Raw genomic sequence first — 23,495 nt, forward strand, 5'->3', positions numbered from 1 at the left:
AGGCACCTAGAGGCCCTGGGGGATCAGGGCGGGCTTCCTGGAGGAGGTGGGGCTCTCAGGCTGAATTGGGGAGGTGAGGAAGGAAGGACTGGGGGTCCCAACTGCCAGGACAAAGACATGAAGATTGACCTGTGACTCCGGTTTAGGGGTTGGGAATCTGCATTAGTAACTCCCTGTCTCCCAGCTCTGGCTTCTGATCCTGACCACTGCCTTTGACAGGTTCCATGGGGAGTAAAACCAAGTTGCTTAGCCTGTCTTTTATTCATTTGTTAGTTCAGTCACAGTTGCAGGAGACCGTAGGAGCTGGAACTTCTCTGGGGTGAGGACTGCAGAGGCAACGTCCCAGCTGGGTGCAGGCAGAGTAGATCTGGCTGGAAGCTGGGGACCCCATGAAAAAGTTATAGCCCCCTATTGTGAGCATTTACATTGATCTCCACCTTTTGGTTCTATGAACCACGCTGCCCTTTGCTTCTGTAGCTGAATCCTAGTGCACGCCCTGGTGTTTCTTTAGGATGCATTCAGGTGCTGAAATGGCAATGTCGGAGGACATACACAGTTTAAAGGAGCACTTAACATTTACTCGGTGCCTCCCAGGTGCCCTGTGCCATTTCAGACTTTACAGATATCTCCCCTGATCCTTGCAAAGACAGGCAAGCTTAGCACATAGTTAGAGCACTTTTCAGATGAGTCTCAGAGAGGGTAAGCCCTTGCCAGGGCCCAATGGACAGGAAGGGATTCAAACCCTGCCCTTCGTTATATTGTGCTGTCACTAATTTTCCTTAGTGGATGGCCATTAGTGGACATGAGCACTCCACTCTGGGTCCTGTCTTGGGGGGAGCAGCAAAGGGCTGCTGTGTGTCCACTCCACCGTCGCCAGGGTGGGCAGCTTTTGAGGCCCCCGCCTGCCACTGATGGGGCAGAAGCCGGGAGGCCAGAAGGGAAACCAACATGCCCTCCACAACCCAGCATGGTCTCCTCTGGGGCTGCTGCTTGGCCGCTGCTTTCAAATATGTTACAGTTGTCTTTCAACAGCTCCAAAGTTGGCATGGTGTGCACAAGGATAAAGCAATTTCCCTAAGAAATGTCCCGTGTGGGCCACAGAACTGCTTGCAGTCGGCACCGTGAGAGGCCCTGTTCTGTTTTTTGATTAGATCTTGTTTTTTGTTTTGAAGTCTATTAATTTATTGAGTAAAAAAATCATTGTCAGACATATTAAATTCAGTTTGGTTCAAATTGGGCTGATGTCCATTTGCAGCAGAGATGAATGGAGGAGAAGAGAAGACACAGTGATGCTGGTAAGGGGACACTGAAACAAAACCATCTTCTGTTAATTATAAAAGCGGGCATCGGGGCCTCCCCGGTGGCGCAGTGGTTGAGAGTCTGCCTGCCAATGCAGGGGACACGGGTTCGAGCCCTGGTCTGGGAGGATCCCACATGCCGCGGGGCAACTGGGCCCGTGAGCCACAACTACTGAGCCTGCGCGTCTGGAGCCTGTGCTCCGCAACAAGAGAGGCTGCGATAGTGAGAGGCCCGCGCACCGCGATGAAGAGTGGCCCCCGCTCACCGCAACTAGAGAAAGCCCTCGCGCAGAAACAAAGACCCAACACAGCCAAAAATAAATTAATTAATTAATTAAAAAAAAAAAAAAAAAAAGCGGGCATCACACAGCCAGCGTGAGTCAATTAGCTAACGAGCAGGGATAAAACCAGAGTAAGCGAGAACTTTCAAGGAAAGAGAGGCCAGAGCTTTCAGAGGACAAGATGCAGCAGGGGCTCGCTGGAGAGCAGTGTTGGGTGCAGAGCTGCCGGCTCACTTGGGGAACACGGTGATCACATCTTAGCCCTCGGGTGGAGTGGCCCGCTCCCGGGCGTGCTTTTCACAGTAGATCTGATCCTCCACAAAGAAATGGCCCTTCTGTTTCAGGTTGTTGCCATACTCGGTGCACACATAACACTCAGGGTGGCGGTGACGGTCCCGCCGCTTCACAAACATGCCGACAATGCCGGTGCCACATTTGTCACACATGGGCAGCTTCTGGGCATTTCCAATCTATGCAGCCACTTTGGTGACTGGAGCCTTAACTCTTCTGAATCCTGAGGGCTTGTTGGGATCCCCTTTCTCCTCAGACTCCAGGATTTCCTGCAAAACCAGGAATGAAGTGGACTGTTTCGGAGGCTCATTTAACTCTTGTTTCTCCTGAGGCATCTTGTAAACGTCAGATTTTTATCAATGACGAGTCCGCTTGGAAGCTGAGAATGGTCTAATGCTCTGCCATTCGTCTCCTGCCCACTGGCTGCCGTCTTTGACTCCAAGGCACTGTTGAAGTTGGATGTTTTCAGAGGAGTAGAGGCCAGCTGGGCTGTTGTACTGGTTTGTGATGACCCTGGGGCAGAAGTGGAGGCAGGTGAGGCGGTAAGGGGCAGGGCACTCTGGTTGTGGGCGCTTCCTCTGTGTAGGACCTCTTGCGGTTCAGAGGCTAAATTCATCTTGTACGGATGATGTTTCCCTTCCTCTGTCACCAGAGGAGACCAGATTTTCTGTTGAGATCTGGTTACTGTGAGAGTCATGTTGTCTGTGCAGCCCTTGATTTTGTCCTGAGCTTCCAGGTGCGTCATGTTGCTGGTATTTTCCCCATCGATGGCTGTGATTACATCTCCAACACATAAATTAGCTATAGCAGCCTTGCTTCCGGGAGTGACCCGGGAGATGGTGAGAGGCTGCTCGAAGTCCTTGCCCAACACAAGGCAGAAGCGCCACGGTCCCGGGCCCTGGAGGACTATTTGCTGGGTGGTCATGGCGCGGTGACGGCGGGTGGCGACTCCAGGGGACAGACAGGGCAGGACGCGGAGTGGCGCGTTGGGCTCCCCGGCAGCTGTGCTGATTAGATCTTTTATTTTTCTATTTTATTATGCTTAATTTGTATATTTTCACTCTTTTTCATTTACTAACGTAAGTACACCAGCCATGACTTCCTCTGAGCTCTACTTTAACGGGATCCCACAGGTTCCAATATATGGAATGTTTTTTGATATTCTTATTTTCTAGATACTCTACAATTTCTATATAGGTCTCTTTTTTGATCCGAGTTGTTTAAAAGAGAGTTTTCAAAAACGTCCAAGTGATAGGATTTTGTGATCCATAATTTTGTGATTAATTTCTAGTTTTTCTTCTGTGTTACCAGGTTCTGTATTATGTCTGCTTTTTTGGTGAGGTTTTATTTGTGACCTAATATATGGGCAATTTTTAGAAATACATATACATCAATTAAATGTCATTACTTATGCAATTTTGGTTTTCTATGTCTTTACTTAATTTGGTCCATTGATCTGTCATGAGCTGAAAGAGGTGAATTAAAATCATCTGCCTCTAGTGTGTATCTGTCTGACCTTTCTTGTATTTCCTGTAGCTTTTGCTTTGAATTTTGGTGCTGTTATTTGGTGTGTTCGATCTTCAATTGTGGATTATGTTCTTTATTGTTATAAAGTGTTCTTTGTCTCACTTAATATCATTTGCCCTGAATTCACCCTTACTTGCCTCATATTAAGTTATTGTACCTGCTTAGTTTGATGTAGCCCTTACTTGATATATTTTTACCTTTCCTATTTTTTCAACATTGTTGAATTACTTTGCTTTGGGGATATCTCTTAAATATGCCATATGGTGGGAGTTTTGTCTTGTTCCTCAACCTTAAAATCTTTTCTTTTTAATAGTTCACTATGGCCATTCATTAACATAGCTAGTATTTTGGTCATAGTTTTACTATCATACTTTATGTCTCTGTGTTTTTGTTTCTATTGCTTCTATTTTTTTTAATTTTTGAATTTTATTTTATCTATTTTTTTATACAACAGGTTCTTATTAGTCATCAATTTTATACACATCAGTGTATACATGTCAATCTCAATTGCCGAATTCATCACACCACCATCCCCACCCCTCCGCGGCTTTCCCCCCTTGGTGTCCATACGTTTGTTCTCTACATCTGTGTCTCAACTTCTGCCCTGCAAACTGGTTCATCTGTACCATTTTTCTAGGTTCCACGTACAGGCGTTAATATACGATATTTGTTTTACTCTTTCTGACTTACTTCACTCTGTATGACAGTCTCTAGATCCATCCATGTCTCAACAAATGACCCAATTTCGTTCCTTTTTATGGCTGAGTAATATTCCATTGTATATATGTACCACATCTTCTTTATCCATTCGTCTGTCGATGGGCATTTAGGTTGCTTCCATGACCCGGCTACTGTAAATAGTGCTGCAATGAACATTGGGGCGCATGTGTCTTTTTGAATTATGGTTTTCTCTGGGTATATGCCCAGTAGTGGGATTGCTGGGTCATATGGTAATTCTATTTTTAGTTTTTTAAGGAACCTCCATACTGTTCTCCATAGTGGCTGTATCAATTTACATTCCCACCAACAGTGCAAAAGGGTTCCCTTTTCTCCACACCCTCTCCAGCATTTGTTGTTTGTAGATTTTCTGATGATGACCATTCTGACCGGTGTGAGGTGATACCTCATTGTAGTTTTGATTTGCATTTCTCTAATAATTAGTGATGTTGAGCATCTTTTCATGTGCTTCTTGGCCACCTGTATGTCTTCTTTGGAGAAATGTCTATTTAGGTCTTCTGCCCATTTTTGGATTGGGTTGTTTGTTTCTTTAATATTGAGCTGCATGAGCTGTTTATATATTTTGGAGATTAATCCTTTGTCTGTTGACTCGTTTGCAAATATTTTCTCCCATTCTGAGGGTTGTCTTTTCGTCTTGTTTATGGTCTCCTTTGCTATGCAAAAGCTTTGAAGTTTCATTAGGTTCCATTTGTTTATTTTTGTTTTCATTTCCATTACTATAGGAGGTGGATCAAAAAAGATCTTGCTGTGATTTATGTCAAACAGGGTTCTTCCTATGTTTTCCTCTAAGAGTTTTATAGTGTCTGGTCTTAAATTTAGGTCTTGAATCCATTTTGAGTTTATTTTTGTGTATGGTGTTAGGGAGTGTTCTAATTTCATTCTTTTACATGTAGCTGTCCAGTTTTCCCAGCACCACTTATTGAAGAGACTGTCTTTTCTCCATTGTATATCCTTGCCTCCTTTGTCATAGATTAGTTGACCATAGGTGCATGGGTTTATCTCTGGGCTTTCTATCTTATTCCATTGATCTATGTTTTTGTTTTTGTGCCAGTACCATATTGTCTTGATTAATGTAGCTTTGTAGTATAGTCTGAAGTCAGGGAGTCTGATTCCTCCCACTCTGTTTTTTTCCCTCAAGACTGCTTTGGTTACTCGGGATGTTTTGTGTCTCCACACAAATTTTAAGATTTTTTGTTCTAGTTCCGTAAAAGATGCCATTGGTAATTTGATAGGGATTGCACTGAATCTGTAGATTGCTTTGGGTAGTATAGTCATTTTCACAATATTGATTCTTCCAATCCAAAAACATGGTATATCTCTCCATCTGTTGGTATCATCTTTAATTTCTTTCATCAGTCTTATAGTTTTCTGCATACAGTCTTTTGTCTCCCTAGGTAGGTTTATTCCTAGGTATTTTATTCTTTTTGTTGCAGTGGTAAATGGGAGTGTTTCCTTAATTTCTTTTTCAGATTTTTCATCATTAGTGTATAGGAATGCAAGAGACTTCTGTGCATTAATTTTGTATCCTGCAACTTTACCAAATTCATTGATTAGCTCTAGTAGTTTTCTGATGGCATTTTTAGGATTCTCTATGTATAGTATCATGTCATCTGCAAATAGTGACAGTTTTACTTCTTCTTTTCCAATTTGTATTCCTTTTATTTCTTTTTCTTCTCTGATTGCCGTGGCTAGGACTTCCAAAACTATGTTGAATAATAGTGGTGAGAGTGGACATCCTTGTCTCGTTCCTGATCTTAGAGGAAATGCTTTCCGTTTTTCACCATTGAGAATGATGTTTGCTGTGGGTTTGTCGTATATGGCCTTTATTATGTTGAGCTAGTTTCCTTCTATGCCCACTTTCTGGAGAGTTTTTATCATAAGTGGGTGTTGAATTTTGTCAAAAGCTTTTTCTGCATCTATTGAGATGATCATATGGCTTTTATTCTTCAATTTGTTAATATGGTGTATCACATTGATTGATTTGTGTATATTGAAGAATCCTTGCATCCCTGGGATAAATCCCACTTGATCATGGTGTATGATCCTTTTAATGTCTTGTTGCATTCTGTTTGCTTGTATTTTGTTGAGGATTTTTGCATCTATATTCATCAGTGATATTGGTATGTAATTTTCTTTTTTTGTAGTATCTTTGTCTGGTTTTGATATCAGGGTGATGGTGGCATCATAGAATGAGTTTGGGAGTGTTCCTTCCTCTGCAATATTTTGGAAGAGTTTGAGAAGGATGGGTGTTAGCTCTGCTCTAAATGTTTGATAGAATTCACCTGTGAAGCCATCTGGTCCTGGACTTTTGTTTGTTGGAAGATTTTTAATCACAGTTTCAATTTCATTACTTGTGATTGGTCTGTTCATATTTTCTGTTTCTTCCTGGTTCAGTCTTGTAAGGTTATACCTTTGTAAGAATTTGTCCATTTCTTCCAGGTTGTCCATTTTATTGGCATAGAGTTGCTTGTAGTAGTCTCTTAGGATGCTTTGTATTTCTGCATTGTCTGTTGTAATTTCTCCTTTTTCATTTCTAATTTTATTGATTTGAGTCCTCTCCCTCTTTTTCTTGATGAGTCTGGCTAATGGTTTATCAATTTTGTTTATCTTCTCAAAGAACCAGCTTTTAGTTTTATTGATCTTTGCTATTGTTTTCTTTCTTTCTATTTCATTTATTTCTGCTCTGATCTTTATGATTTCTTTCCTTCTGCTAACTTTGGGTTTTGTTTGTTCTTCTTTCTCTAGTTCCTTTAGGTGTAAGGTTACATTGTTTACTTGAGATTTTTCTTGTTTCTGGAGGTAGGTTTGTATAACTATAAACTTCCCTCTTAGAACTGCTTTTGCTGCATCCCATAGGTTTTGGATCATTGTGTTTTCATTGTCATTTGTCTGTAGGTATTTTTTTATTTCCCTTTGATTTCTTCAGTGATCTCTTGGTTATTTAGTAATGTATTGTTTAGCCTCCATGTGTTTGTCTTTTTTACGTTTTTTTCCCTGTAATTCATTTCTAATCTCATAGCGTTGTGGTCCGAAAAGATGTTTGATATCATTTCAATTTTCTTAAATTTACTGAGGCTTGATTTTTGACCCAAGATGTGATCTATCCTGGAGAATGTTCCGTGCACACTTGAGAAGAAAGTGTAATCTGCTGTTTTTGGATGGAATGTCCTATAAATATCAATTAAATCTATCTGGTCTATTGTGTCATTTAAAGCTTCTGTTTCCTTATTTATTTTCATTTTGGATGATCTGTCCATTGGTGTACGTGAGGTGTTAAAGTCCCCCACTATTATTGTGTTACTGTCGATTTCCTCTTTTATAGCTGTTAGCAGTCGCCTTATGTATTGAGGTGCTCCTATGTTGGGTGCATATATATTTATAATTGTTATATCTTCTTCTTGGATTGATCCCTTGATCATTATGTAGTGTCCTTCTTTGTCTCTTGTAACGGTCTTTATTTTAAAGTCTATTTTATCTGATATGAGTATTGCTACTCCAGCTTTCTTTTGATTTCCATTTGCGTGGAGTATCTTTTTCCATCCCCTCACTTTCAGTCTGTATGTGTCCCTAGGTCTGAAGTGGGTCTCTTGTAGACAGCATATATATGGGTCTTGTTTTTGTATCCATTCAGCAAGCCTGTGTCTTTGGTTGGAGCATTTAATCCATTCACGTTTAAGGTAATTATCGATATGTATGTTCCTATGACCATTTTCTTAATTGTTTTGGGTTTGTTTTTGTAGGTCCTTTTCTTCTCTTGTGTTTCCCACTTAGAGAAGTTCCTTTAGCATTTGTTGTAGAGCTGGTTTGGTGGTGCTAAATTCTCTTAGCTTTTGCTTGTCTGTAAAGCTTTTGATTTCTCCATTGAATCTGAATGAGCTCCTTGCCCGGTAGAGTAATCTTGGTTGTAGGTTCTTCCCTTTCATCACTTTAAGTATACCATGCCCTTCCCTTCTGGCTTGTAGAGTTTCTGCTGAGAAATCAGCTGTTAACCTTATGGGTGTTCCTTTGTAGGTATTTGTCATTTTTCCCTTGTTGCTTTCAATAATTTTTCTTTGTCTTTAATTTTTGCCAATTTGATTACTATGTGTCTTGGCGTGTTTCTCCTTGGGTTTATCCTGTATGGGACTCACTGTGCTTCCTGGAGCTGGGTGGCTGTTTCCTTTCCCATGTTAGGGAAGTTTTCGACTATAATCTCTTCAAATATTTTCTTGGGTCCTTTCTCTCTCTCTTCTCCTTCTGGGACCCCTATAATGTGAATGTTGTTGCGTTTAATGTTGTCCCAGAGGTCTCTTAGGCTGTCTTCATTTCTTTTCATTCATTTTTGTTCATTCTGTTCTTCAGCAGTGAATTCCACCATTCTGTCTTCCAGGTCACTTATCCGTTCTTCTGCCTCAGTTATTCTGCTATTGATTCCTTCCAGCGTAGTTTTCATTTCAGTTATTGCATTGTTTATTTCTGTGTGTTTGTTCTTTAATGCTTTTAGGTCTTTGTTAAACATTTCTTGCATCTTCTCGATCTTTGCCTCCATTTTTTTTCTGAGGTCCTGGATCATCTTCACTATCATTATTTTGAATTCTTTTTCTGGAACGTTGCCTATCTCCACTTCATTTAGTTGTTTTTCTGGGGTTTTATCTTGTTCCTTCATCTGGTACATAGCCCTCTGCCTTTTCATCTTGTCTATCTTTCTGTGAATGTGGTTTTTGTTCCACAGGCTGCAGGATTGTAGTTCTTCTTGCTTCTGCTGTCTGCCCTCTGGTGGATGAGGCTATCTAAGAGGCTTGTGTAAGTTTCCTGATGGGAGGGACTGGTGGTGGGTAGAGCTGACTGTTGCTCTGGTGGGCAGAGCTCAGTAAAACTTTAATCCCCTTGACTGCTGATGGGTGGGGCTGGGTTCCCTCCCTGTTGGTTGTTTGGCCTGAGGCAGCTCAACACTGGAGTCTACCTCGGCTCTTTGGTGGGGCTAATGGTGGACTCTGGGAGGGCTCACGCCAAGGAGTACTTCCCAGAACTTCTGCTGCCAGTGTCCTTGTCCCCACGGTGAGCCACAGCCAGCCCCTGCCTCTGCAGGAGACCCTCCAACACTAGCAGGTAGGTCTGGTTCAGTCTCCCCTGGGGTCACTGCTCCTTCCCCTGGGTCCTGATGTGCACACTACTTTGTGTGTGCCCTCCAAGAGTGGAGTCTCTGTTTCCCCCAGTCCTGTCGAAGTCCTGCAATCAAATCCCACTAGGCTTCAAAGTCTGATTCTCTAGGAATTCCTCCTCTCGTTGCTGGACCCCCAGGTTGGGAAGCCTGACATGGGGCTGAGAACCTTCACTCCAGTGAGTGGACTTCTGTGGTATAAGTGTTCTCCAGTCTTTGAGTCACCCACCCAGCAGTTATGGGATTTGATTTTACTGTGATTGTGCCCCTCCTACCATCTCATTGTGGCTTCTCCTTTGTCTTTGGATGTGGGGTGTCTTTTTTGGTGAGTTCCAGTGTCTTCCTGTCGATGATTGTCCAGCAGCTAGTTGTGATTCTGGTGTTCTCACAAGAGGGAGTGAGAGCACGTCCTTCTACTCCGCCATCTTGGTTCCTAGTTTCTATTGCTTCTTAAAGCAAAATCTTTCAGTATGGTCTGTTTTATTTTGTGTTCTTTTTGACAATTTGGAAGATCTGTATTTTATTCTTCTGGAGTTCTTCTGGAGGTTGCCTTTGTAACTATGTAAAAATGTATTTAATCCTTTTTTTTTTTTTTTTTTAGGCTATACTAGTTGTCTCCCTTCTGAAATAAGTGATCACAAAATTAGTTTACAAATTTGCTCACAATTTTTATCTGCTTTGTGACAGCTTTTTCTTCTGGTGAGTTTTCTTGGCTTACCATATTTTTTCCTGTTCTGTTCCTCCTCTATTTCTTTTCCAGCATCTTTGACTACATCATGTGCTGGTTCCTAGTTGGAAGAGGCGGACCTTCCTGGATCAGCATTTTGCAGGGGATACGTGTAGAGGAGATATCAGGAGGTATTTTAGGACAGCAGGATTGCTCCCTGGTTCCTGGTAACTCTGTTCACAGGACTGTGGCAGTGATTTCTTTTAGCTTCTACCCAGTCAGCAGAGATCTGCGGCTCTGGGCTTCCCCCAGTTCAGGCGCTTCTCCCACTCTGCCTCAGCAGCACACTGCTTCCTGTGAAGATGGCAGACCTGTAAAGTTTTCTCTATTAGCCCTGCCCTCCTCTTTCCCCACAGTGTCAGAGGCAGCTCCCACTGCTAGACCGCATACCCTGTTCCCATTGTTCCTGATTAGGAATCATTGGTTTTCTCCTTCAGGGAGTGCCAGCTATTGGCTGGCTCTGCCATCTTCAACTGAGATATGCAGCCACAGGTGTCTTCTGTAGGTGTTTTCTCACACCTCGTTTGATCTTCACTGGTTTTGGCAGCCCTTGACCATTTTTTTGGCAGCCTTTCTTTATAAGTTGTGGTTGGATTACAAATGTGTTCTAGTTTTGCTGAAGACAAAATTTGCATTCCTCTTTCTCTTTCTCCTTTATTTTGGGTGATTTTGGATATGAAAAGGAGTGACTATTCTGCTATCTTAGAACTGTCTAGTGTGGTAAAGTTTTATGTATTCTGGTATTTCCTTAAACATTAGCCAGAACTCTCTGGATAGGGTCAGCATGAGCTGAAGCTGGGGTCTGACAGTAGAAAGGAAAGAAAATAGGAGTCGAGAATAAAATTGGAGGGTTAAAAAAGCAATGCATACTATTGCTGCCTGTGCTGTATGGCACTTTGGCTGGGATTGTGCCACTATTTGGGTGGGAGGTCATGGCCAGGCAGAGCAGGGCATGAAAAACATCTGCCTCCTGGTCTATCTCAGGGAAAGCCTAGGAGCTCTCAGACCAGGGAGGGGAGGACACACACCTCTGCTCTGGACAGGTTGCAGGGCTCAGCTCTCCATCTCTCCCCACACCCGGGGCCCATCCAAACAGCCCAAGCACCCTGGATTCTGACTAGTCTCTTAGTGATGGTGGCCAAGTCCTGAAAACCAGGATCTTGTCTCAGAGGAGGCTGCCCAGGGTCAATGCTGTTAACTATGTTTATATGCCTAAAGAAAGAGCTTGCCCATCCAAAGGGAAGGTGTATATGCAGAATACCCAGAAGATAGAGCCAGAGAGGAAAACCTGCCCGCAGAATCTCAGGCTTGACTTTTGGTATTGTCTCTTAGCTTCCCACACCACCTGGAGGGAGCATTTTATCCCCATTTAACAAATGAGGAAACTGGAGTCTTAGAGAGGCTAAGAGACCTTCCTGTGGACACACAGCTAAGAGATGGAGAGAGGGATTTGCATATACTTCTCGCTGGCTCCAGAGTCTGGACATCAACTCTCTCATCCCCCTGCCTCCAACTCAACTTCTCATGGAGACCCACACCCCATCCTCAGATGGTTATCTTATGTCCATGTCCACGTCCCTGGGTGACCTTGGTGGATCCTTGCTCAGTGTCTGGCTTCTCAAGCCTGGCTGCACTTTAAATGCTGTTTAAGCTCCCCAGAGCAGCCAGGGATGGGAACCAATGGGCCACACCCTAAACATCTTTGACCCCCTGTCTTGGGCACTCTGTCCCCCCAGCCTTGGCACAGGGCTTGTTTCTTGGGACCAAATGCATTGGGGTTCTCTATGTTCTGTGATCTTGAGCAAATCACAATTTCTCTGGGCTCAGTCCTTATTTCTAAAATAAAATTGCCTGTGACTGCTCTAAGAGCCGAACACGGACTCTGAAGCCAGATGGGCTCAGTGTGAATCTGGGCTCAGCCCCTTCTTAACCGTGGGGCGTTGGTTAATTACTTATCTCCCCTATGCTCTTTACTTTTCTCATCTATAAAATGGGAATAATAATGAATGTCTTATAGGGAGGTCTTAAGGATTAAATGAGCTAATAAATATGAATCACTTAAAACAGTGTCTGGCATATGGCAAGTTCTAGATAAGTGCCAGATATCATTCGATTCATTAGTTATTATTATTAATGCATGCCCAGGGCCCAGCCAAGGCATGCGCATAAGTGGCTGTCGAGGTTGCTGTAGTAACCCGCGTCCTTTGCTTCCTTCCAGGAGCTTGGGCCCCTGCCCCAGCCCCGCAGAGGCTGTGGACGTGTACGGTCCGGAAGCCTGGTTTCCAGCCCCGTGGCCCATCCCTGGCTGCGGGGAGCGGAAGCACCCACGAGGTAGCGGTGGCCCGCAGCGGCCCCGTCCCAGCAGCGAGCCATGGGCCAGAAGCTCTCGGGGAGCCTCAAGTCGGTGGAGGTGCGAGAGCCGGCGCTGCGGCCGGCCAAGCGCGAGCTGCGGGGAGCGGAGCCGGGGCGGCCGGCGCGGCTGGACCAGCTGCTGGACATGCCGGCGGCGGGGCTGGCGGTGCAGCTGCGCCACGCGTGGAACCCCGAGGACCGCTCGCTCAACGTCTTCGTCAAGGATGACGACCGGCTCACCTTCCACCGGCACCCAGTGGCGCAGAGCACGGACGGCATCCGCGGCAAGGTGGGCCACGCCCGCGGCCTGCACGCCTGGCAGATCCACTGGCCGGCGCGGCAGCGGGGCACACACGCTGTGGTGGGCGTGGCCACGGCGCGGGCCCCACTGCACTCGGTGGGCTACACGGCGCTGGTGGGCAGCGATGCCGAGTCCTGGGGCTGGGATCTGGGCCGCAGCCGCCTCTACCACGACGGCAAGAACCGACCCGGCGTGGCCTACCCCGCCTTCCTGGGGCCCGAGGAGGCCTTCGCGCTGCCCGACTCGCTGCTCGTGGTGCTGGACATGGACGAGGGCACACTCAGCTTCGTCGTGGACGGCCAGTACCTGGGCGTGGCCTTCCGTGGCCTCAAGGGCAAGAAGCTTTACCCGGTGGTGAGTGCCGTGTGGGGCCACTGTGAAGTCACCATGCGCTACATCAATGGCCTTGACCGTAAGTGCAGCCTGCTGAGGGGGGAAGGGGTGGGCAGGGGTGGGTCCGGAGGCTGCCTGTCCCAGGCAGAACTCAGGGGGGAGGCGGGGGAAATCAGGTGAGGCCCCATCCTCCATCAGCACTTGGGATAATCCTGCAGTGTGAACTCGTGGTGAGGACGTGGACTCTGAGGCCAGGCTCCTGGGTTTGGAACTTGACTCTTTTTTGCTCGCTGGGTGATCTTGGTGTGTGCCTCAGTTTCCCTTTCTGCAATAGTGGCTCAATGATAGTAATCTAGGTCCGCGTTGTTGTGAGAAATCAAATAAGATAATAATATATGTGAAGTGCTTAGGACAGTGCTTAGAACTGGCGCCTAATAAGTGATTTGGGTGTTGATGCTAATTACGAACGTTTCAGTCTCTGTAAGGGTTGTGCAAAACAATGTCTCCTGTGCTCCTGGCTTCAAGTTCACAGTGGGAGGAGAGTGACAAGTAGAAGACACAGTCCCTGCACTTGAATCCCATGCACTCGAGTTACTGATAAATAATAAGTAGTGATAACTATCATTTATTGAACGCCTACTGTATGCAGGGGCTGAACACTCAAATCTAGGTCTTCCTGCTGAACTCTCTGTTAAAGGGGGCATCTAGCTGATTATTGCCTCATGGGAATGAGAGCCACGAGTTGTGGAATCTTCTGATTTCTTTCACGAGGACCCAGAAATCTAGATTTTGTGTGAACTATTCCAATTTTTTTTTTTTAACATACCTTAATCCTATGTTCTTTTTTTTTTTTTTAATTTTTATTTATTTATTTATTTATTTATTTATTTATGGCTGTGTTGGGTCTTCACTTCTGTGCGAGGGCTTTCTCTAGTTGCGGCAAGCGGGGACCACTCTTCATCGCGGTGCGCGGGCCTCTCATTATCGCGGCCTCTCTTGTTGCGGAGCACAGGCTCCAGACGCGCAGGCTCAGTAATTGTGGCTCACGGGCTTAGTTGCTCCGCGGCATGTGGGATCTTCCCAGACCAGGGCTCGAACCCGTGTCCCCTGCATTGGCAGGCAGATTCTCAACCACTGCGCCACCAGGGAAGCCCCTATTCCAATTTTTAACGTTGGCAGCTGCTTAAGACACCGTGTGGACACACAAAACGCCCTCGCAGGTTGCACATAAGCCCACAGGCTGCTGTGTTTGACTGCTGACAACTCTAAGGCCTCCTGTCATTTAATATACACAACCATCCTGTGAGGCAGCTTAAAAATCCTAGTAACGAAAATAGTTACTGGTTTTAGGAGGGAGTCACTTAGGGAGGCAGGGTGGCCTCTGGACCACAGGTGCATGTGGCCGTCTGTCCCGTGTTGAATCCCAGCCGAGTGGGGCCTGGAGTCAGTCACCTGTGAGCTTGCACACACCTCATCCAAACAGACTTCCTGCCACACCCCTGACGAAGCTCCCAGAGGTGGGCGCTTAAAGCCAGAATTCCAGCGTATTCATTTTAAATGAGAGATATAGCTGCCCCCCTTCAGAGGAGAGAAACTGGAGAGCAGAGCTACGGAGAACGAGAACCCGGACCTCCCCAGGTCTGTCAGCCTCCGAAGCCCACTCTTTTCCCATGCTCCCGCCTTTAGCTGAGGGGCTGAGAGTGACACTCCAGAAAAGAGGTCAAGAACAAGATTTTACTCAAGTAAAAATTGACATTGACTCAGGTTAGCGTGGGTTGACCATTTTCAAAGGTGACAGACCACCAGAAAGGGGCTGGTGTGCTCCACTCTGTGGTATCATTGGCGACACTTTTGCTCATATTTCATTTCCATAGTTGTTGGACTCGGGTGGCCATTGAATGGCAAAGTGGCCTGTTTTCTCTGATTAACTGGTTACATAAAGAGAGGTGAGTGTGTCCTGAATCGGGCTAGCTTAGTCGCCGCAGTGCCTTGTGGAGAATGTTGAGAACCCTCAAAGACATGGCGACCAGGCAAACCCCAGTGCTTAGAAAACCAACGGCAACAACAAACGCTCTTTTTAAATGGAATTGGAAAATCTACTTGCCAGAACTGATCACTGGACTACAAGGATGGCCTTGGTGTACCAAGGCTCTGGGGTCTGACATGCCTCATTTCCCACTGCATCCCCAATGCTCAGTGGTTTTGTGTCTTTGGTGAGTCACTCTAATGCTTTAGGGCTCGTTTTACTCATCTGTAAAATGGGACAGTATCAGGTCCCTTTCACAGCTGCTGTGAGATCTTGTGTGACGGCACCAATAATATGGTAGCTGGGATTAAAGGCTGGCACTGATACCCAGAGGAATTACCTGAGCCAACCATTGGGGCCCCAAGGTGGGCTTCCTCTTGGGTATTGATTCACACTTGGATTATTGTCTGTTGCTTGGTTTACTGGCACAAAACTAAGGTGCTAACAAGGTTGCAGCCAGTGGCTCCCCCACGAAGGATAGGATCAAGAGCATTCAAGCCATGGTGTTCTGCTTGGTGTGCCGCTGAGGATAGAGGCTGGGTGGGAGAGGACAGTCGTGATCAGAGCGTTTTGAGCTCTTGGATCCTTCAGGTGGCTGGAGACGCTTGGTGAGACTGAAACTTGGAGCATTCGATCCTCCCTGTTGGCAGTGATTTTTTCAGGTTGGCTGAGGCTAGAAAGCCCATCCAGGAGGCAAGGGGAGGCAAGGCCAGGATGTCATATGATGCGAGCCTGTGGCATCTCCTGTTGGGTGACAGGATTGGCTTGAGTGCTATGGTGCTGGCCCCTTCTCCAGATAGGAGTGATGTTCTCTATCTTGGGCAGGGTGTGATTGCAGAAAGGGGGAGCTCAGCTTTTTTGAACAAGCCCTGACTACAGGGTGAGCCACCAAAGAACAGGCTGAGGGGAGTCTGACGGGCCGGTTGGGAAGGGACTGTGTGATGCCTGTAGCTAGTGACCTGGGCTGAAGTCCAGTGGATCCCTGGACACCGAGAAGGGTTTGGCCCTAGGGAGTCCCTGGGCAGGTAGGGTGACCCAAGGTGGAATTCTGTGCATGAAAAGAATTCTGAGCCAACACTGGTTGTGGACACGAAGGTCGGTCCCCAAATTCAGACCCAGCAAGGGGGTTAGGGGACCACATTTAGAGACAGGTTCTAGAGCAGAAAGGCAGGGCTGCTCTCTGGGGTTGCTTCCTCACAAGGCCATGGGGGGTAGAACAGATGGGGTTAGAGTGTGGTCCCAGGACTCACCAGGAGGCCCTGGACGATGATTACCTCCTCGCTCTGGACCTTAGTGTTCTCCTTTGTAAAACAGGCGTGATAAAGCTCGCCAGCACAGAGCAGGCCCACAGCGACTGGTGCTCGCTGCTTTGACTAACTAGGTGAGCTGGGCCAGGTCCGGGGCTTCACCTATGGATAAAAACAAAAGTGGCCTCAATAAGAGGCTTCCCTTCTAATGGGTAGGAAGGAAGTTAATGGGCATGGTTTTCTCAATTTTTGATTTTTATGACTATGAAAGCAAGACTTAGAAAGAGCTAACTGCCTGTAACTCTGAAGTATGTGTTTGTGGAGGTTAATAGGCATGATTTTCTCCATTTTTGATTTTTATGACTATGAAAGCAAGACTTAGAAAGAGCTAACTGCCTGTAACTCTGAAGTGTGTGTCTGTGGAGGACAAGAGCTCCTGGAAGTGCATTTTCCTATTACGAATGTGTTCTTTGGCTACACCATGGAACGAAACAGCTCAGAATCTTGGGGAGTTTACAGTAAAGAGCTGCAGGACGCCCAGGGGCTCTGCCATCTGAGTGAGCTGGGAAGTGCAGAACCGAGGCCAGGCAAACAGGCCAGCTGGCTCCGGATGACTGGGTCCCGGGTCAAATAATAACAGCACCACACTAACGAACACTTCTCTGATACTTAGTCTGTGCTGGGCTAGATTCTAAGCACTTTACAAATTTTAATTCATTTAAGCCTTGTAACAACTCTTTGAGCTAATACCTTTATTAGCATCTTCATTTTCCGATGAAGAAATTGAAGCCCAGAGAGCTTGAATAATTTGCTCAAGGTCACACAGCTAATAACTGGATCAAACTGAGGCACACTGGCTTAGTGGGTCCCTTGTGGAGATGTTTATAGACCAGGCAGGAAGAGAAGGAATAGGAGAGGCTGCTCCACCGGGCTGGGCGGCCACTTAGCAAAGGACTGGACCCTTTCCTTCAGCGGTGAGTTTGGAGGAAGCCCTGAGATGCTGTCCCTCCCCCCGGTTTCACCTCCAGCCCTCAAAGCTCTTGGCTGAGCACAGCACTCCGCGGGGCGTTCTGAAAAGCTAGTTGAGTAAAGACAGTCCCAGCGGGGGCTGTGAATCAGGCATCCTTTGGTCGCTAACAGGAGAATGTCACTGAAAATGTCCCAACTGCTGTGAGGGTGGCCCGTGGGGTGGGCCAGGCCTTTGGAATCGGCTCCGGGCTGGTTTCCGGAATTGCCCCCCAGCCCCTGGCTCCTCCTTCCACATGCTGACGGCCAGGAGGGCTGACAGAGCGGCTTTGTCTCCTGTCTTGGGAGTTCTTGTGGTAGTGAGTAGTACGCGAGTGACACAGGAAGAGGAGAGGGGACCCTGGACGGAGCAGCTTTGATTTGAGGGTCATAATAATTATACGTTTGGGGGAATCCACCCAAGTTCTGTGCCCTGGGCCAAGTGTTTTACTCATTTTCTTTTTTTTTCAGCCCACGCAATAAACCTTGAGGCAATGTAATTGTTATTAAACCCATCTTATAGATGAGGAAACTGACTCTTGGAGAGGTGAAGAGTTAGCCCAAGGCCACACGGCTAGCCAGTGGCAGAGCTGCCCTGAAACCCAGGTCATCGTGACCACTCCCGTGCCTCCTGCTACCTGGGCCGGCCCTGCTGCCTCCACTCTGCCCACCGATTCCAAGGAGCAGGTGTCCGAGCCCAGGGCTGACTCAGCGGGGGTTAGGGAGCGGGACCCCAGGATCTCAGGCCCAGTGGGCAGGGAAGCCTTCTCCACCTGCTTCGAGCCAGGGAAACTGTCGTTCCAGACGTCATTCCTAGATGGTTTAATTGATCTGCCAACAAGCATTTATTGGCGCATCAGCTCAGCAGAGGAGGCTGGCGTCCAGCCAAGGCTTCTGGTACTGCTGAAGGCCAGAGAGAGTTTTCTACCGGGATGGCTGCAAGCACACCGTCGCCTTGCCAGAGCTGTCTGCACTGCACTCACGACCTTCCTGCCCAGCTCCCCCGTGTCTCCTGGGTGGCACCATCCTCTGGACTCTGCTCCCCCTCCCTCCTGAGCCAGGTCCAGGCCTGGTCTCCCCTTTGCCCCGCACCCTATCATTCTGCCCTGACTCCGGCTCACCACAGCCCTCAGCCCAGGGCTCTGTCCCCTGCACCCCCAATTCAAGGCTGAGTCCTCCTCCTACCCCACCCTCCAATCACCGCTTTGCCCCAGTCACTCACTTTTCCACATGTGTATGCCTTCTTTCCCCAGGTGGGTGTGCAGTTCCCCAGGGCACAGATGGTCAGCCAGGAGGCATGTGTGGGGAAGCGGGCAGACTGGGGACTTTAAAATACTTTTGAAAGGTAAATGATGCATGTGGCAACAAATAGCAGCGCTACAAAAGCGTGCCTGGTGAAGTACCTCCACCCCGAAGCTCCCCAGCCTCTCTTCCTGCTGCTAACCCCCATTATCACTTTCTCCTACGTCCTTCCAGAATTTTATGACAGAGAAGTTTCAGGCAAATGTGATCATACTGTGAACATTGCTCTGCATCTCGTTTTCCCCCTTAATAGATCTTGGTGATTGTTTCATATGATTAACGTAGAGCTGCCTCATTCCTTATTAACAGCTGCATGGGTTTCCATGGTATGGTTGTATCATAATTGGATTATCCAGACCCTTATTGTTGGACATGTAGGCAGTTTCCAGTCTTTGAGAATGAACTTTTGATCCTGATTTGAATTTTATTTCTGCCCCCTGCTGGCTAATTGACATCCTCAAGCCTTTGTTTTGCCATCTGTGCAGTGGGAATAATTATACGTACCTTGCAGAGTTGGTGAGCATTAAGATTGATGCAGAAACGCAGCGTGGTCTAGCATGTGGCTCACGTTAGGTGCCGGGGTGGAGGGGAGCTGTTGATATCACACACTTAGGCTGCATTATTGATTGTGCTGTGCCCACTGCTGAGCTCGTCTTGGGCACCCGATGAATGCTTGTGAAAGATTTGGTTTCTGATTTAAAATACGGCACCATCACATTAATTTGCAATTAAGATGGCTTCAGACTCATTGTTGGACTACGGTCATTTGAAATATATAATTCAGTCTGTCCTTACATGGGGTGCATGTCAGCACAGTGAGACCCCTGGACCCCTTACTTGCACAGAGCAGGTTCATAAGAGGTGTGTTTTGCTGTTTTGTTATTGCTGCTGCTGCTACTGCTGAGGGTGGCAGTTCTTTGAGGCGGGACTGCATCCTAGCCTCCTCAGCCACCCTCACAGCAGAGTACATAGTAGGTGCTCAATAAGTGCATGTTTTCTCCATCGCAGCGGGACTGGAGTCATAGTTGCCTGGAATGAAGTGAGGCTGGCTCTGAGCTGTCACCCCCTGGAAGCCTGACCCTGGAGTGATCCACTTCCACCCCTCATTGTGCACCGTGCACAGCACGTCTGTCCCCACACCCGGGCCAAGCAGAGGCTGCATGATGGCCCAGCAATTCAATTCAGGATCTCAGCATTCAGAAACTGGCCCCTACCCTTTGTTTCCCACCAAAAAGGAACAGACTTTCAGCTGAAAAAACGTTTCACTCAGACGCTGTGGCCCTGCTTTAAGGGTTTTTTCCCACATTTAACACAGTCACGAGTAGGTTCAGTCCAGGAAGTCCTGCCTGCAGAAGGGAGCTTTGAAACGCAGGCGTGTTTGGGACAGGTGTCACCTTGGGCCACTGCAGAGCTGCTGCCATCTTCCTCAGAGGGTCACAGCCTGGTGTCATGGGAAGAACTGCAGCTCAGGGGTCTCCCAGCCCCGGGCTCAGTCCTGACTTGGCTGCTAGTTGGCTGTGACCCTGAGTGAGTCACTTCACCCCTGAGCCGGTTTCCTCATCTGTAATAGTAATAGAAATTTACTTTGCCATGAGCCATCAGGATCGTGGGTCATATATAGAAAGTGACTAGGCTGGTGCCTGGCACATAGAAGGTACTGAAAAAGGTAGGTTTAAAAATTGCCAGTTGTAACTATTACAGCTCCCGTAGGTTGTTAAAGTTACTTAGTGTTACTAGATGTGGAAATAATTATTATTATTAAATTTGGGTCCACATTGTGAACTCTGAGGGATTCCACACAAGGGAATACATTGGTTTGGGGAGGTTTTTGACTCTTTCCTCTTTAGGATACGTGAAGGAAATGCCACCTGAGGTTCAGAGGCCACTGTGAGTTTGTCACAAATGAGCTGGGAGTGCTCAGCCTTCCCTGTGAGCAGTTTTAAAGGCTTCCAGCTAAATGTCTGGCTCAAACACTCTGTAGTTCCTGGTGGTGACTTGCCTGGTGAGCGTGTGTTCAGCACGGATGTCCAAGCAAAGTGGTGTCCTCGCCAGCTGTGCCCACGTGTGTGTTCAGCAGGGATGGGCTGTGCGGTGGTGGGCCTGAGGAACAGCATCTGCCGCTGAACAGATGGTTGCTAGGCCCGGCTGCAGGCTGGCCGCCACTGGACCTTGGAGGAAAGGGAGTGAGGAAGAGACGGCCGGTCTCCATCTTTCTGGGACTAGCAGGGGTTGAAGGCAGGCCCCAGGCTTTAGGGCTGGAACGTGCCATTCAGCAGCCTGTGCAAGACCCACATTTTACAGGTGGGCGCTGAATGGACTAGAGAGCTGGGAGGACTTGCCCAAGGTCACCCGCTAATTAGCGGCAGAACCAGACTAAAACCCAGGCCTCCAACCCCTCCTTGACAGTGCACCTTGCCAGAAACAAGAGAGTAAGAATTCAGTGCAGTTTATGAGTCTATATTGAAAAGCCCGACATAGGTGAAGGAGGACGTAGGAGTTCAGGAGGAGAATGATGGGTGAGGGTGGAAAGGCCTTTGGAGCTTGGGTGGAATTTAGAATAGGTGCTCCCCACTCCCACATCCACACATAGGAAGACCTTCCATGGCCTCTCAGTGCCTCCCACGTGTCAGATACCCCCCTCCTGCTCAGACCACAGAACTAGGGGGGTTCAGTGCCGTCAGGACCAGACATAACTGATCTCTCCATTTACTACCTGGATGACCTGGGCATAGGTTTCCTAACTTCTCCGTCCTGTACAGTGGGTGTGATGCTGGGACTTCCCCATAGACTTGCTGTCGGCTGCGCACCTCAGACTTTCATGTGCCACTCACGTCAGCTGGGGATCTGGTTAAACGCAGGTTCTGACTTAGCAGGTCTGGGGAGGGCCCCAGACTGCGTTTCTGACCAGCCCCTGAGGATGCTAACGATGCAGCCTGTTGAGGCATCAGGCAGTCTGTTTAGCCGAAGGGTTTCCCGAAGCTGGTGTCGGCACTGCCACTGCATGGAAACACCCTTAAATACAGCACAGCTGGACCATTCGTTCTCACCCCTGCCGATGGGCGTCGGCGGGACTGGCGGGGGTGCCGCTGGGAGGGGGCATAGGGCAAGGCCTCCACGGCAGCTCGTCGCCCACTCCCCACCATCCCCCCTGCCTAGCCCCACTCTGATCCTGCAGCCCAGCTGATCTGCCTGGGCCTGTGCCGACCTCTTTATTGGAAATGGCCTGCTTCCCGCCCCGCCCCCCCCCGCCCCCCCCGCCCCCCCCGCCCCCCAGCAAGGCCCAGGGTGGCCTAGCCTGGCTCTGCCCTCCGCCCCTCCCACCTGGCTGATGGGAGGGCAAGTCCTGTCCCTCAGCGGCCCAGCGGTGCCTTCTACATCCCCTCCCTTTCCCATCCAGCCCCACTTCCCTCATGTTCTCAGCTTTCCCAACCACCCCTGGACTCAGTTTATGGGACCCAAGTTCTCACAGTTGCTGGCGAGGGGTACCCAAGTGAATCCATACTGTTATCCATGAATTTCCCGCGAGGGCGACTTCATTTGGGAAGGGATTACCGCGAATAGAAACAGCTCTGTGTGAAACAGTCATCGCGTGAGCACTTAACAGGAGGCCAGGCGCTGCTCAGCATGGCGCGTGCGCCATCTGATTTAAACTGCCACAGCCCCATGCAAACGCCAGTGAGCGTTCTGTGCATGTTATCTCGTTCCATCCACGGATGACAAGGCACTGCTCTCCCACTTCACTCGTGAGGAAACTGAGGCTGAGGGGGGACGAAGAGCCCGCTCGTGGCAGGAGCTTGGCAGGCGACCATCCGGCAACCTTGAAGCCACGCCTCTCACCTCCGTGCCGCTCGGGGTCACGTGAGTCTGCCGTGGCTCTGCGGGTGGTCCCAGGCCTCGGCTTTCCTGTGCTCCGCAGAAGGGCTTCCCGACGCTGGTGCCGGCAGCTCCCACTGCCGCAGCCTGTGAACACCCTTAAATACCGCACAGCCGGGTCATCCGTCCTCACCCCTGCCCGTGGGAGTGGGTGCTGCTGGGAAGGCAACGCACGGAGCAAAGCACATTTGCAGGAGGGTGTTTAAAGCGCTGGGAGAGCAGACAGCCTGCTGGGCTATGCCTGCGGCCGGGGAGCCGGCTGATCCTCCCCGTCTCCTCACTTGGTTAAGGCCAGGGGGCGGTTAGCGTGAGTTATGGCCTAACCCAGACACTAATAAGGCTGCTTGTCTGAGGCCTTCCATAATTCAAGTTAAGGCTGTGCCGTTTAATGGCCCTTCTTCATCAGATCTTCCAGGACTTGGTGCCTCCTTAATGATTTATTTGCTTGGGATGAAATTAAGCCGAGACAGCGTGAGCTTGGAAAACACTGCCGAGCCGGTTCTCCCCAGTTCTTCATCCTCCGCAGCAGCTGCTTTCTATAAATAGAGCTGCGAGCCCCGCTTCGTGACCTGCCTGCTGGGAACCCCAACGGGTACAGGCTGCCCCATCCTGGGGCCCTGGGGCCCCACTTGACGAGGCACCTGAGGTCCCCATCTCTCACACCTCCAAGGCCCATGACCTCACCAGGGAGCACTGAGGGCCAGAGCTGCCAGCAGAGACATGGTCGTCTGGCTTTGGAGTCACTTAAGTAGAAGCGTTGACCCATTTGGATCCATTTGAGTCAATCCATTTGGAGCCGCAGCGGCATTCCAGATCTTGTCCCATTTGTTGAGGTTTCTCCCTCAAAATGCATCCACGATGGTGTCCCAGGGTGAGGGCAGTTTTGCACTAGTGTTTACTGAGGTGGACAGCTCGCTGCTTGTGGTCTGGGCCCTGCTGGGGGTGCCAGTGGGATCCCGGTCTTCTCCCTGAGGGGGGCTACCTCTGGGGTGAGGGGCCAGAGTCACAGCCCAGGGCCACTCACAAAGCTCACCCAGGGGCCAAGCATCGAGGA

General features: G+C 48.4%; 1 protein-coding gene, 2 long non-coding RNA genes and 1 pseudogene across 5 annotated transcripts in view; 1 reads left to right on the forward strand and 3 right to left on the reverse strand.

Moving 5' to 3' along the window:
* The window catches only part of SPSB4 (splA/ryanodine receptor domain and SOCS box containing 4), an 85,902-nt gene that overhangs the window by 11,192 nt on the left and 51,215 nt on the right, over nucleotides 1–23,495 (forward strand). For both annotated transcript variants that reach the window (XM_082461313.1, XM_082461312.1), the window contains exon 2: nucleotides 12,221–13,067. In XM_082461313.1, coding sequence (XP_082317439.1) covers nucleotides 12,374–13,067 — 694 coding nt within the window. In that variant the 5' untranslated portion in view covers nucleotides 12,221–12,373. The remainder of the gene's footprint in view (nucleotides 1–12,220; nucleotides 13,068–23,495) is intronic.
* Nucleotides 1,795–4,484, reverse strand: LOC309660508 (PDZ and LIM domain protein 1 pseudogene; annotated as a pseudogene). The gene has a single exon. The product of its transcript is annotated as a PDZ and LIM domain protein 1 pseudogene (transcript).
* LOC309660567 overlaps nucleotides 13,829–23,495 on the reverse strand; it is a 412,061-nt gene continuing 402,394 nt past the window's right edge. Inside the window, exon 2 of the long non-coding RNA XR_014263472.1 lies at nucleotides 13,829–13,943. This is a non-coding gene — a long non-coding RNA (uncharacterized lncRNA). The remainder of the gene's footprint in view (nucleotides 13,944–23,495) is intronic.
* LOC309660559 lies at nucleotides 18,334–22,541 on the reverse strand. Its single transcript, XR_014263464.1, has 3 exons — nucleotides 22,406–22,541; nucleotides 20,568–20,736; nucleotides 18,334–20,129 (listed from the first exon to the last, which is right to left on the reverse strand). It is a non-coding gene; the product is annotated as an uncharacterized lncRNA (long non-coding RNA).

The sequence above is a fragment of the Balaenoptera physalus genome (assembly GCF_965194825.1).
Source record: "Balaenoptera physalus genome assembly, chromosome: 4".
Lineage (NCBI taxonomy): Eukaryota > Metazoa > Chordata > Mammalia > Artiodactyla > Balaenopteridae > Balaenoptera > Balaenoptera physalus.